Source organism: Scaptodrosophila lebanonensis, unplaced genomic scaffold, assembly GCF_003285725.1.
Source record: "Scaptodrosophila lebanonensis strain 11010-0011.00,11010-0021.00 unplaced genomic scaffold, SlebRS2 tig00001412-arrow-pilon, whole genome shotgun sequence".
Lineage (NCBI taxonomy): Eukaryota > Metazoa > Arthropoda > Insecta > Diptera > Drosophilidae > Scaptodrosophila > Scaptodrosophila lebanonensis.
The window spans coordinates 5,443,854-5,459,334 of record NW_022060739.1 but is presented as its reverse complement, the minus strand read 5'-3'; the positions used below and the strand labels follow the sequence as shown (position 1 = coordinate 5,459,334).

The window sequence follows — 15,481 nt, the reverse complement described above, 5'->3', positions numbered from 1 at the left end:
TTGGTCGTGCAGAGCTTTCCAACGCGTTGGAAATGTCAGGATCTGTACCAATCGCTTGACATTTCGTCCACTTCTCCGCTTGTGTTCCGAAAGCTCTGTATACTCCGTAAAGTATGTGTTGACCATTCTAATCCAGGTTATAAGCAGCAGTTGATAGATTAAGTAGCTGAAGTAAAGAAGTTCCATGGTCAAAGGCCCTATAAGGAGTGACGGATTTCGAATAATTGTAAAAAACTCCATTATTAGGTTACGAAAATTGTACCAGGTCAGACATATTTTGGTCATGAATGTGAGCAATATGTACGTATCGATCCTGTAGTCTATCAAACGTCCCAAAGTCTCCGACAAATCTCTCAGAATGTCAAGCACTTCGTTTACAATCCCTATAATGTGGTGGGAGAATTCATTAGACAGGAACATCCGGTGTATCTGATAGGCATTGTAGCAGTGAAGGACATCACTGATCCACAGTATAATGCCAAAAATATCGTCTTTGAACAATACAAGATTTGTCATCACACACCACACTACTGGATTGTTGAGCACATTATCCATGAAGAATACGAATAACTTAATAAAATTGATGGGTAAACGCCACAAAATGTTCGGGCGGTAGAATTCCAGTCTTCGAGTTTTCCAATTGAACGTAAAATGTCCAAAAATGCAAATTCGACAGATGACATAAATTAGTAACGCACTGGAAACAAAGAAAACTTTAAATACTAGCCGTTGGAGGGATATTTTTCCCATGTCGAGTGCTCTGAGTGGCAACAACAACTGAACTATTATTGGCCCAACACTTATGCCTACATTACTGGGGTATTACGGGCTTAATGGCAGCTAATCATAACAACAGAACTATAATGGATACGGAATAGGCTTTCTCAATAGAGAATATACATAACAATTATAATTAATCTGTTTATTAATTTTATAAAGCGTCGAATACAAAAATATTATGATATAAATAGCAGAAAATTTGTCATAAAATTGCATCATAAATAAGAAAATTACGCAAATCAATTATATGACCTAACTCGATCGTTTTTTATACCCAAAAGGGATAAGAGTATATTAGGTTTGTAGAAGGGACTATAAAGGTTTTCCTGGCATGTTGTACAAATTCTTGTGATAAATACACAAATATTAATTATGTGAAATCAATTAGTGAAATCATTAATAAAAGTTACGCATTTTAGTGAATTTCATCCGTAAAGTCAAGCCTTTTATTTGGTTTCATAATTTTACTTATATATTTTCCGAATTAGTATAAAGATTTCAAATAAGTTGACCATAACGGACTTATAGTATTTTAAATGACATTTCGAAGGACCCTGCTTAAACTTTGTTTATTCGGTAAATTTATAATATGTATTTATATTATTATACAAATGAAATTTTAGATACTTGGTGAATTTGGATAACTTGGTGCTTTGCCGAAACACTGAAAAATAAATCGGATCGATATAAAAGCTGTAATCTTGTATGGAGTATAAGAGAGAGGCAAAAGCTCTGGGTATTGTGGATTTCTATTATAGCAGCCACTTCCACAAAGGCAACAGTTTTTGGGGTTTACTATTTAAAACAAAAATTTTAGTTCTCCCACAACCATAAGATGCGTATCTATCGTCAAGTGCCATCGATTAAACTTCGATAAGTCGCGACAAAACATCGATGCATCGACTTATTTATTTTTCGGTATTTATGTGAAATTTATATTTAGTTTTAGCCCTTAAATCTCCAACAAGATTCCGTTTAGCTTTTACATTCCTTTTAAAATTAATGTTTCGATATTTTTGCCTACACATCGATGATCGTCGATGCATCGCGTTCAAAAAGTCATCGGAAATAATCGATTATTATCAAAACATAGACGATGTCAAAAAAATCGATTTTTTTACAACTACTGCGTATGGATAGAACTAGACTAGACTAGACCCTAGCCGTTCAAAAGTTGTCGATGTGCATACTGATCATATTTTGGAGAATTCCTAAGAATATAAAATTATGTAGTATTCACACACATAAGCAGAAAGCTAACTTAAAACTGATATAAGACTAACCATATTTTTTGGATAGTTTCTAAGAATATAATATTATGTAGTATCCCCACTTGGTTGACCAATATTTAAAATAAATTGCAGGCAATAGATATTGTTGCAAAAAAGTTTATAGAATTGATTATTATAGTATTTTTTAAGTAACTAAAATTTAGGGAACTATTTAACATCTTTCTCTGGTCATGTAGGTCAGCTACTATGCTGAAGTTTCTGATATGAGAATTCCCTTGGCCAGCAGTCTAACGTTTTTGTACAGTATCGGCCAAAACTTCGAAAATCCCTAACGCAGTTTCTGAATATAAAAAAAATGCATTTGTGTATGTTTTGAAACATTGGCTGACAACCTTATCTATCCCATTATGCAGTCATCAAAAAACTTGTCCTCACATCCTTTCTCACATTCCGTTGATTTAGAAGCTTTGCTCACATCGCTGCCTTACGAGTATGCTCGTACAATAAATTTTCTGAAATGTCTTTCATGCGGATATAGTGCAAGGAGGCAAGAGGAGGAGGGGCCTGGGTGGCGAAAATTAACTTTGCATGGAATTTAATTTACGTCCATGACGATGAGAACCAAGGGGCGAAGGACGACAACAACAACAACGACGACGACGACGACGATGATTTCCTGTCAAAGGAGCGCTCTGTTACTTCCGTCATTTCCGCCATCTAAAGGCTTTTCGTATTCCGTTTCAGCGGCGACTGACGGTGCCGCATAGAAGCCAGCTACGTTGCTAAGCCGTTCTAGCATTCTCCGCCCCTTCCCGGCCCCTGCGCCATCGATAACAGTTACTAGCCGAGGCAACGTCTTTTGTGCCATGTAGCTTGCCGCTGGCTCTGACGCTCCAAAGTCGTCTCCGCCTGTCTGCCCGCCACGCTTCCTGCAGGATGCGACATCGTCATCTGCCTTGGACCGGTAACCGACACTGACTGCTGCTGATGCTCCACTTGTGTGTACATTTCGTCGTTGTCGGTGCCTCCTACGGTTGTTTACCTACTCGTACTGTATCGAGCCAGCGAGCAAAGGCTCAATGGCACTACATCCTTACAACACATCAGTGTCAGTAGTCCCGAGTCCTGCGTCCGAGCGAGGCATCTGCCGTGCTCACGTTTGTGAATTGCAAATGCCAGGAGCCAGCAGCCAGCAGTCAGGTTGCCAAGCTGCTCAGCTGCCAAAGAGCTCTGCCCGACTGGCACATTCAGCTCAGCCTTTTCTACTCCCACTGGAAATGCTGCAGCTTCCGTTTCCGGGATATAATGTTCATATTTCGAGGACATTTGCAGGAAATAAAGTACGTCGCCCTCAAATTTTCCTGTGTGCCATCACAACCCCATAGCACCACACTCTGTCACAGCACAGTGGTTTCCCAGCGAATCACACCAAAACTAATGCAAAAATGCAAATTCTGAGAGTGTGTTTATACATATATATGCTCTCATATATATACTTATACATATATATCTGTATATATTGAATTAGAAACCAAAACAACTTGTTGATAACGTTAGCGGAACTTCCAAGAAAGCATTTCATTGCTACAGTCGTTTTATTTTAATCTTACATTCATGCCGTTGCCAAGTCCCAGCTCTTTATTTCTTGTTTCAGCTCATTTTATTCTGATATTTAAGAAATTTCTTTCAAACGAAGATTGATGATCAGTTTATTCCAATTCGCAATTATTTTGCAGATAAACTTTGCGCTTCTCTATGGAATTAAATTCATTTTCCATAAATTATGCAGAATACTTGTTCGATTCTAGACAACTTGTAATTCATTTAGATCTATACAGATAAACATAAAATATTAATATTTTATTTATCTTTTGAAAATAAACAATGAAGTGGGCAGGAAACTGGCAGGAAAACACAGAATAGAAAAGCTTTATAAACATAAAAAGCCAGATCAAAAAACTTAAAACAACTTTCCTAATTTTTTTTAACATTTTACAATCTACTTTTTAGTTTTTTTTCTGTTCACCTTTATTTGAAATCTGCCCTAGGTTGGCAATTTTATGATAACTATGACAATTTTTAATGATGCTTCTGTCATGATGATTGCGACGCGAAACACTTTATAAATAAATAGCTATATCAAAAAACTTAAAACAACTGTCTAAATTTTTTTAAACTATTTTACAATGTACTCACTTTTTAGAGAGTTCAATTTTATATAGTCTGTAAATACATAGTTTTCGTATATGTAGAAATTTATGAGTAATGGCATAATTGAAAAAAATTACATAATTAAGAAATAGATGAAAATAAAAATACTGTGCGGACATCCGATTGTTATTTAAACTTAATAAAAACAGAACCAAAAAATATAATTTATTATAAACAATAATATAAGAATTATATAAAACATTTCAAGTGTTTTTTAAATGCTCTTAAGTTGGTTGTTATTGTTAATTTAAATTAAACCGAACGCAAGCTAAAATTATTTTCCGCACTCTCTACAATAAAGTTCAAGTTTTGCTCTAATCTGGAAAGGCAATAAGGAATTTCTTGTTATGTCGTATCTTTAGCTGTTATTTATTTTCATGATATCGGCCTCTTTCTAGAGACGTGCAAAAAAAACAAAATACGATCATCCCGACCTGCACCATCTGATCATCTGTTTTAACATTATATATGTTAATGATAAGTCCATCTTTTTGGTAAAAGTAGAGGGAATGAATTGATGTCTTTGGAAGTGGTTTATCATTATATTATAATAATAAATATATGTACTTAGTGTTACGTTATTCGAGTTCAGTTTGGAGAGCATCTTATTCGTCAGCATCCGGAATTTGATTTGGAAATGCTCGCCGCAGAGAATTTTGCCACCTTCTTAAGTGGCACAAGTCTATTTGTTTTGAATGTTAAACAGTGCTAAAGAAGGTGTTCCAAAGTTTCAATCAGTTCTGGTTCCTTGAATACTCTTTATCTGTCATCTGTTAAAATATATAGTGAAATAGTTGGGGTTTTTTTCACTCATGTTTCGGATGATCTTGCACGGCTAGATTTCGAACAGGCATTATGATTCCAGCTACTTAAAAACGCTTTTAAAAAGATCGTTACCCTTAATATTAGAGATGTGCACGATTTTCTCGACGAGATTTTAAAGCTTTCCAACTGGGCAGAAAAAGATTAATGGACTCTATTACAGTTGGTAGCTTGAGAGCATCTTCGCCTGACTTTCTTAAGACAAATATTTCCGCTTATCAATCATTTGTATTTGTTTCATAATTTTTGTTGATAGTTTTCTGCGAAAATTGCGAATTGTTTTTAAAAATAAGTAAGTCTATTAGATGTAACACAAATTTTATAAAATAGGTTAAGTAGGTTAATCAAACCGTCTTAAATTTGTTTAAAGCAAATTGTATGTTTCTTGTGACTCGTGCATTAATTTATAAGAATTTTTTTCTTGTCGCACTAGGAAATAATAATAATAAATAAATAAGCCGTAAGTATACAATTACATAATCGTCTAAATGGAGTGACGCAATTATTGAAAATGTAAATTAATTCAATTTGCAGACGTCTAAAAAAAATGAGTTAAGATTCCCACTTATCTGCTCCCTAGGCTTCGTAGCAGTTAGAAAGGGTTTGATTCCAATCGTGAACCACTGTGGCTGGCTGGCGCTCTGAATATATATTGTGATTTGCGTCTAAGCGCGTGGGATAACATGGCAGGTATGTCGACCCACTGGCAATACGGCCGCCCCTTCATCCCCTCCCATGGCTAAAGAGCTTCTGCCATGCACTCACTTCCTCTTTGGAAGCAACTTTGGTCGCTGGGTGCGCTGCCTTGCTATTTATGACGCTGCTGGCTGTCAGTCAGAGTTCCTGCCAACGCTCCTGCCCTCCGCCCCTCGGCCGTGTTGCTCTTCCGTTCTTCCGCAGCAGCCTGGCAGGCTGGCAGGCAAGCAGGCAGGCAGGATGCCTGACTGCAGTACGTTTGAATTTTGTCGCACTTCCTGTGAGGAAGAGAGCAGGGCGTTGGATGTTCCATTTTGTGTTTGCCTGCCAGGCTTTACACACCCACACACACACACACCCGCACACATACATACACCCACACGAACTCACACAAACACCCACATAGTGAGCACGTTTCGTGGCTCTTCCGCTTTACTCTGTCATCAGCAACGTAATTTCCGCAATAGTCTTTGTGTCTGGGTGGTGCGACTAGCGCAGGACCTGCTGCTGGGCAAAGGATTAAAAGGGCCAGCAGCTGAATTGAGCAGTGCCTTAAACGCCTCTCTTTATAAATAAGTATGTATACATCCTTCATTTAGTTATTTTAATTTCAAAAGGTAAAACAAAAAGCAATCTATCTAATCACAAATTCGACTCATTTGGGGAACATTAAAAACGAATAAAAACAAATATCGAAAATTTCAGCTGCTTATATTTATTCTCCTTCTCTTTCAGTGAAGTTAGTTGGACTGTTCAGTTACATAGCAAATAATTTGCATACACATTGGTCGTATTTTGTACGTTTTAAAAAGTAAAAAAAGTAATTATTTTTGGAAAAGAAAATTTTACTTGAATATAAAATTCTTAGTAGTTTTAATTGAAATAATACAATTATGACATATGTATGTATTTGTAAAAGATTCGACTGATTATCGTGCAAATTCTTTTCCTGTCTGACCGTAGCTTAACTGTTTTCATAGTTGAGTTGCAGCTGAACTTTGTTTAAGGTTAGATGATCTTTTTTAATATGAACTTTTTAAACTCCTTCTATAAATAAAGGAACACAAGTTCATTAAAAAACTTAATAATTTTTAAATAAACAATATAATGAAAACACTTTTATATTATGAAAAGGGAGAAAGATAACAAATAAATGAATTTCTAAAAAAATGCAAAATTATAATTCTACACATTTTAAATATTTTAAAATAAAAAGAATCAAAATGAATATAAATAATCCATTTCCAAGAATAAACAAAATACAAAAAAATACAAAGAATACATTTTTTTTCTTTTTTGCATGAAAATACTTTTATATTATTTAGTAAATAAAAAAGGGGAAAGATAACAAATAAAAGAATTTCTAAAAATGCAATTCTACACATTCAAAATATTTTAAAATAAAAAGAATCAAAATGAATATAAATAATCCATTTACGAGAAAAAAAAGAAACTTTAATATTATTCAGCTTAAAAGTTATTCCTCAACCTTTGTATATACCCCAACTTTTCTTTGACTAGAATACATTTTTTTCCTTTTTTGCATGAAAATAATTTTATATTATTTAGTAAATGAAAAAGGAGAAAAATAACAAAAATAAACATTTCTAAAATAATTTAAAAATACAATTCTACACATTCAAAGTATTTTTAAATAAAAAGAATGAATATAAATAATCCTCAATATCATTCAGCTTAAAAGATATTCCTCAATCTTCCTTTTTTTCATTAGAATGCATTTTTTACATTTACATTTATATATATATATATTTTTTTTTTACATCCATGGTTAAAATTTGTGATTAACGACTGATGAAAAACCATAAATTTTAACCAGTAGAACATTCTTAATATGCATTTGATTCCCATATCTTTAGAAATACACTCTAGTTATTATTTTAACCACCGATTTACTTGTATTACGATTTTGCCGCCTATTGCTGACAGACTTATTATTTAAGTTCAATTTCAATCTTAATGATTATTAAATAAGTTCTTCGAGACCTTAAAAGAATATATATGCTCTCTCTGAATAATTCGGTTGCCGAACAAAGTTCACAGAGCTAGTAAAGCAATGGTAGTGAGAATATCAAATTGCTTGAAGAAATGGAAGCCAAAGCCAGAAGAGCTGTAACTTGTTGAAACAAGTGCCCGGAGGTATCAACGATCGGCGCTGACTTTGTTGACCAAACGACCGAACTGACCGACCGGCTGCAGTTCTGGCAGTTCATCAAATTCTCATGTGACCAAAAGGTTCAATTCGTTTCAATTCGAAACTTGATATGCGGGTCACATATTAATGACTTCTTTCTTTTACATAACACACTCGATTCGATGAACTGGCAACGGCGACGCCGTCAGTGCCAGTGGCAGTGGCAGTGCCTTTGCCACAACTGCCCCCCTTCCCCTTCCCCTTCGCCGCTCTCCACAGCTTACTGCGAAGACATAAGGTTTCATCAGAGTGGTGCACCCACTCCACGAAATGACACTTGTTGTTGTTATCGTATTCTAGGGTTTGGCGCGTCGCGGATATTCCCATTCCAAAGTGCTTGATTCCTGCCTCTTGGCCGACCCTTTTCAATGCGCAGGCGCATGGACAGGCAGCCAGGGCGACGGTCGGCACGGCTGCGCACGTGATGGAACGTCAGTCGTCGTCGTCTTCGTTTGCCGGACAATGGAAGTGAGCGCGCGTTGGCGGTAGCGTTCTGGAAGCTAAGACTGCAGTTGCCAGCAATTGCCAGCAGCTGCCTCGCCCCTGATTTTGTCAGTGCCTTCTTCATTTCTATAACCTCCTCCGCCCCCCCCCCCCCCCCCCCCACCCCCTTCCCATTTTGTGTAATCTTCTTGGTATGCATTTGTATGCAGAGTGGCGGATGCGCCGAGCAGAGTGTTTATTTCTTCATTTGACGCAAATGATGTTCAACATAAGCGAGGAATGCACTAAACCGCTAACCAAGCAGCGCTTCTGACCGCAACCGAAGCTGAAAAGAGAGCCACCACCACCACCACAGCAAAAGCAACAACAACAAAACCAACAAGTGCTCACACTGCAACAAAAAAAGTTGACTAAATCAATCAGCAACTTAAATGAAAACTTACAATATCCGTCAATGTCATAGTTTTTGTTTATAAAGCCCACTCATTAAATATTAACTTAAAGCTATGCGAAATATATATAAATATATTAATTATAAATAAATGAAAAAAAAACAACAAATTTTAGGTTCTTTTTTAATACTTATATCTCTTCTAGTTCATCTGTACATGTTTTCAATAAGTTAAATGTGATTAAGAAATTTAATATTAATTTAATAAATTGAGGTTAGAAATTATTGGTATTAAATTATTTAATTGACATTTTTCGTTTTAATTTTCTATTTTAACAGCTATAAAATACAATAGATGTATTTACCACAGTTCCTCTGCCGCGCACCTAATTCAAAATCAAAATTCGTATTATAATCCACTGAAATAGATTTCTATCGAATCATAAATTAATAAAGGATTAATTTAGACCTTAAATTTTCAATTTATTTGTTTGTAAATTGTGATTATTATTAATTTTTATTGAAGGATTTCGAATGGCCAATATTTTTATACATCTGATAAAAACCGATTGTCCCTAAAAAGGAAGTTTTAAAAATGCAATTAATTTATAAATTACTATAAATTACTGTCATTTTCTCAGCATTATTAAAAAGAAAATGGACAGATTTGTATTCAGCAAGGTGGTGAAATTTCCATACGTGGTTTCTGGATTTTTATCAGCAACTTTTTGCAGCCAATGACCTTTAAAACCCCGATATTTAAGAAAGCAGTCCAGCCCTAATTTTTGCATCCCTAAAAAAATTGATTTAAAGTATAACTTATTAAAAAATTAATAACAAAAGCATTTTGAGTCCAAATTGAATTTTGTTGCAGATCATTGTGAAGATTTAGAAAACATCCACCTTAGAAGTAATTAAATGAATAATATATGCAAAAAGTATGTTTGTTATTTAATTGTTAAAACTGAAGGGCCTTTAAAAAATAATCTATCGTGAAATTTTAAATCATAAGTCGCTGTACCCTATTTTTATTAAAGAAATTATGATTATGAAAAAATTTGAATACAAAGTGATGTAAAATCTATATTCTTTGATAAAACTATTAATAGTACAGTAGCTACATTGCTGGAGTTACAAATTTAAATTCGATTTCTCCAATCAATTGACTAATTTGTGTCGAACTCATCACCTGTTCGGTTAGAAAGCATTTCTTCAGTGACATTTTTGTCAGTGCATGTTTTTGTAGCTCGGCGTTATTTGAAACCCGGATTTAAAGAAACATTAAAAAGAAACAACACAAAAAACTTTTCCCGATCACAATAACGAGAAGAGCTAAGCTACAAAAAATATAAAACAACAACTACAACAACAAATGGAGTGGCGACAGCAGCGACGACAGGCCAAGTGGAGGACACATTCTGAATACAAATTCATAAATTAAACCACAAACGAATTCCCTATGTACGAATGCACTTGTCCAAAGGTTGGGTTCACCTTATACTTAGTATATCGAGGCTCATCATCATCATCATCCCCAACGTCATCATCGTGTATGCAAAACAGAATTCTTGATGGGCCCAGGAATTTTTTGAAAGGCCGCGCCAACTTATTATTTATGGATATTGAGGTCCGGAATAATTAGAAATGCACAACAACGGAACTGATATAACGATAATAAATTGGAATTAACAAGAAGACATATTTTTAATGTTCTTAGTGCTTAAGTGTTTTAAAAAAATGCTTCAAGTCTTAGAAAAGTGAATAAATTTTAATGCACTTTTGAGAATGATGTGTGGAAAGGAATGGGAGCTGTCTTTTGGAAATAGGGATTGTTTAGATTATTAATTATAAAATAAATAAACTATTTAGCAGCTGCAAAAATTTGGGCACAACAAACTTTAAGTTCATCGAAGTTAATGAGACGTGTGTTCAATCCTTTTGATTTAGATTCCCTTTATACAATTGTATATTTTAAGAGCAGAACCTCTTGGTTGGTTACAATAAAGCCGAGCCGATAGATGTGTCACCCTGTTTCTGTATTTCTGAGTAATTCCCGACAATTTTCCTTAGTTGGAGTTATTTCTTTGATTTCTCATATAAACAAAGCAACTAAACTTAAATTGGTTCAATTGTGATTTCTACTATTGGGCTCCGATTTTATTGGAACATAAGAATAAGGCGAGCGAATAAAACAAAAACTAACCCTTTTCAATGTACTAGATTTTGACTTCAGATAAGGCGAACCCCAAAGTTCTTGAGAAATCAGTTCCTAATCTAATCCTATTTGTAGATTTTTATGTAAATAAAAAGAATATCAAAAGTACAAGTAAATTTGGAAGATACATTTTCAATGTAGTTAGGTTTATCATTGGCTTGGATTTACAAACACAAACAACTAAACTTTAACTAACAGACGATTTCGTAAGAAGCAGAAAAGCGTTAATTTTTTAAAGAAGTCGATTCGCCATGACATCTCCCTCTCTTTGCGTCTTTTATACACTTTGGAGCTTTCTAGTCGCACTTTTTATACCCTATACATTAAGGGTATACCCCTTTACTTACAGTGTATGTATTTTTTATCTGGATGACAAGTCGAGTTTTAGCCATGTACGTCCGTCCGTTCGATTCTGTGTATGAACGCAAGGATCTCAGAAATTCGAAGACCTAGAATAACCAAACTTCAAATTCTCCTAAGTCCGAGACACAAATAGACAGAGTTGAGCTCCTAGCATTTCTTTCTTGTTCTTCATTAATAAGTAGTATGTTCTTAACAAAGTTGAACAGTTTGAATTCTTGCCATGGCTGCATTAGTTCTCATTGTCATTTCCGACTCAATTACAACTTGCATAACTAGTTCAACTATCTAACCAGCCTACCAGTTCCACATAGCTTCTTCGATTGGCCTATGTTATATGTCAAGGATTGATTTTGGTTACAGCTTGGTTGCTGCCATTAATTTTATAAACACGGTTTTTCAAATTGGCAGCATTTTAAGTCAATAACTTTTCATAAATCCAATTTCTCAATATTTTATCCTTCAAATGTGGAGTTCTATATAAAATCGTATTTTTTCAAGGCTTCAATACATTTTTCAACATTTTTTATTTTATAAATGATAATTTTTAATGAATTTATATTGCAAATAACTATAACAAACAATATTTAGTTAAACATCCTATAAATGTCTAATGCTGCAAAAGTTTTACATACATATAGTGTTCAGTTTTGTTGTGTTTTTTAACATCTCTAACTTAACTGAGCACGTGGTCTATTACTCTAAAATGTTATACAATCACTTCGAGTTGGCTAAATAATGTTGTTTTTGTCATGTTATAAGAAGCTTATAAAATACTACTACATATATGTACTTATTAACACATAACTTAATAAATATTTACACAAGTTCTACATAAAACTCATTTTAAAATCCTCATACAAATTAAAAACTCTCGTGTAAAAGTAGCCTAACCAAGAAGCACGCATATCACCATTCCGTCAGTGTCAATAACTGAAATGTGTTGCCCAGTTAGTTCTTGCACATGGCTTTATATGTCATATCAGAGCAGCAGCAGACGATCGCAGAGCGTTGCTGCGTGCAGGAACCCCAAATCTCAGAGACCCGTATGGCTGGTTTGCAGCTGTTCAATGGAGATGGATAGTTGCTCCAGACGTTGCATCAGCTGAAGCATGTTTTCCTGTGCTTTGGTGGCGTTTAACTCAGTGCCATGCTCCTCCTCATCGGCAGCGGCTAGTTCGAAATGCAATTTGGCAAGGCTTTCCTGTTGCTCGCGTATTTTCGTCATTTGATCCATCGTACAGCCAGAACCTGCAGCCCAAGTGTGGAAATAGTTAAGCTACTAATCTGCAGTGTAAGTTGCGGATACGTACCGAAAGCCTTCAGCTTGCCCGAATGAAAATCATCGAGTAATCCTAACAGTGCGCGTTCCATGTGCTTCACGTCGGGCACTTCAGAGACAAAGGAATGATGTTTAATCGGACGATCGTCGAATTTGTCGCTGTGGATGCTGGCGTTTTGCATGGGCGGCTTGCGTGGGGTGTTATTGTTCGTGTTTGTGTTGTTGTTGTTGTTAGTTTTTGTGCTGTTGTTGTTATTGTTGTTGTTGTGGTGGCTGTCTTGCTCGTCCTTGCTGGGATGAGGGGCCAGCCATTCACTGCTCACAAGTGTTATGCTATTTAAACTGTGCTCACTGTTTTGATCATCTAATTTGTTTTAAATCAGAATGACAACGTGAAAATCAAAAACATGAAAATAAAAGTAAACAAATAAATTAAACAAATCATAAAATAATTAATTAATATAAATGATAAGGACATCTAATTATAAATATGCGAATGAATGTATAGCGCACGTGGCGTGTTCAGTTCTAAGGATTCTCACAAGTAAATGAAACACACACAGACAATCGCCCATATCGTCACCGCCTTGTCGGTCGAATGACATATCATTTCCATTATTGAAATTATAACAGCCTATTTGTGTATGTGCAAGTGTGCGTTGACTGAGAAAAACGTAATGTGCTGGCCATATGGCTAAATGACTAAAAGTGCGTCAGACGGCGTGCTCGAAGGACATGGGGTGGCGCGAAGTCTTACAATTAGTGCATATGATATGGACATTAAAATAGGTGACAAACAATACACACATAACCACAATAACCAAACAATTAATTTAGCAAAAAGTGCGTATGTATTCGAACTTGCATTTTCTTTTACTTTTTTTTTTTTTTTTTGCAGCCAACACCAAAAGCGCCCACAGCGACTGCAATAAAAGCGACAACTATTTTTTAACTATTGAGCATATATATGCTTACCTTTGAGAAGCTTTCGCGGTCTTGTTTTGAACTCGAAACGCTCATCCCCGGCGCCGCTGCCACTAACGCCACCCGCTTGTGGGCGCGGTCGTCGTTCATTTACATACGTCACTTTGGCTGCATTTGGCGGCTGTCCCTTTTCTGATATGGTGCGCTCAATAGAGCAGGAAGCTGAATTACGGCTTCGTGTAGTTTCTCCGCTGGATACGCCCTTTATCTGCAAGAAAATGGTAAGCTTCGAATAACTATCGCATGGCATTGGATAAATATTTACATTGATCTTTGGCACCGCAACTGGAGATGGTGAGGCAGAGGCGGGGGTTTGAGCTGATTTGGGCGCACTTTGTGCTTCTTCCTCGGTTTCCACATCGTTTGGCACTAGTTTCTGGCGTTCTACCACTTCATCATTGGGCTCCATGCTGTATTATTTATAGCAAGTTGACTAACCAAATAGTTTTAAGCAATTTTACTATGCTTTGTTTTTATTTTCACTGATTTGGATTAGTGTTGATAAACGATAGTCGGAACAAGAAGAAGCAAAGACTCAAACGAACTGAACGACAGCTGAAGAACTAGTTGCTTCTGCAAATAAGAGTGTGACCCTATCCGCTGCTCAAATTTTTGTGAACGGCGGCAAATTCAAATCAAAAGCACTGTTATCAAATGTCAACGGCATTGCCCTATTGGCTATTGTTTAATGCAATCATGTTTGTCGAATAAATAAAACGTAAGCCTTTATTTATTTGTGCTTTATAGTGTGTACATTATAGCACATGGAACTAAATCTAGATTACAAACAATTTGCTTATGCCTTCTTTTTAGCGAAACCCATTGTGTAGATCATGTGCACAATGCTGACTAGGCCAATTCCGCAAAGGCCAACAGTTATGCCAAATAGAGCCTTGTCCACTGGACCACCTTTGAGAAAAACGGGCAGATCATTCGCAGCCTGTAATTACATTTTCATTACCGAATGAAATCTTACTATATTAAATTGTAAATCTACTCAACCTGAAACGTTTTCATATTTTTTGCCAGTCCTTCGGGTAGTGCCATTGTACTTAATGGTTGTTATGTAATTCGCTAAAATTGAAAAATCTCATCATATTATGGTTTATATTGCTTAAGCAAATAATAATAAGCTAAAATACTTTACTACTTTTCAAAATGAAATATTATTTTTTGTTCGTGACTTCTAAACGCACCTTTAAACTTTTCAAGTTACAAAATCAACTGCACCCTTTTCAGATTTGTTGCAATTGAAATCAGTTAAAAATAGTTTGTTACATATGTTTTTGACAAAGGCTTTTGCCACTTTTGAGAATTGCAGCTGTGCAGCATTCGTAAGAGTTGCCATTTAATGCAACGACAAACAGCAGATCAATTCACTTTCGACTACAAACATTTTAGTTAACTAAATTGCCATAAAATAAATTGTTTGTTTTTCCATTACATTTTCCATTCCAGCACAGACCGCCGGAATAATTCCTATCGAACAAGGGTTGAACGAACGAACACGTCATGTGGGAGCGAACAGTTCGACAAGCGTTTTGTTTTCGCGTACCCGATTTATACGTTCCGTTGTTCGCACGATTTTGTCGTTTTGTAAATTTTTTAGCAGGCGCCCAACAAAATTAGGCAGTTGCAAAAGTTTCCCGCGCTTTTTATTCTACCAGCTTTGGTTTTGCGCCCGTTGTGACTCCACTGTCAAATAACAAGGGTTGTCAACATGCTGGCATGCACAATTTAGCATGTTTATTGCAATTAAAAATTCTATAAATGAAACACACTGTGTGTCTATCCAAGTTGTCTTCCGTAAATAACCGTTGCTTCCGTTTTGGTATCAAATATTCATTATTTT

The 15,481-nt window shown here is 35.6% G+C and overlaps 2 protein-coding genes across 3 annotated transcripts; both read right to left on the bottom strand.

The window, feature by feature from the left end:
- Window positions 1-11,871: 11,871 nt before the first annotated feature.
- Window positions 11,872-14,119, bottom strand: LOC115631573 (coiled-coil domain-containing protein 28B). Of its 2 annotated transcripts, none has more exons than XM_030528365.1 (4): window positions 13,895-14,119; window positions 13,621-13,837; window positions 12,677-13,009; window positions 11,872-12,614 (listed from the first exon to the last, which is right to left on the bottom strand). In XM_030528365.1, exons 1-4 carry the CDS (start codon window positions 14,036-14,038, stop codon window positions 12,400-12,402), a joined length of 909 nt encoding a protein of 302 aa, XP_030384225.1. In that variant the 5' UTR covers window positions 14,039-14,119; the 3' UTR covers window positions 11,872-12,399. The 2 variants fall into 2 exon arrangements, with proteins under 2 accessions (XP_030384225.1, XP_030384226.1); XM_030528366.1 differs by having other exon boundaries at window positions 12,677-12,754.
- A 218-nt stretch (window positions 14,120-14,337) lies between these two features.
- Window positions 14,338-14,903, bottom strand: LOC115631803 (cytochrome c oxidase subunit 7A1, mitochondrial). Its single transcript, XM_030528642.1, has 3 exons — window positions 14,826-14,903; window positions 14,632-14,703; window positions 14,338-14,569 (listed from the first exon to the last, which is right to left on the bottom strand). Exons 2-3 carry the CDS (start codon window positions 14,674-14,676, stop codon window positions 14,426-14,428), a joined length of 189 nt encoding a protein of 62 aa, XP_030384502.1. The 5' UTR covers window positions 14,677-14,703; window positions 14,826-14,903; the 3' UTR covers window positions 14,338-14,425.
- Between the last annotated feature and the right edge of the window lie 578 nt (window positions 14,904-15,481).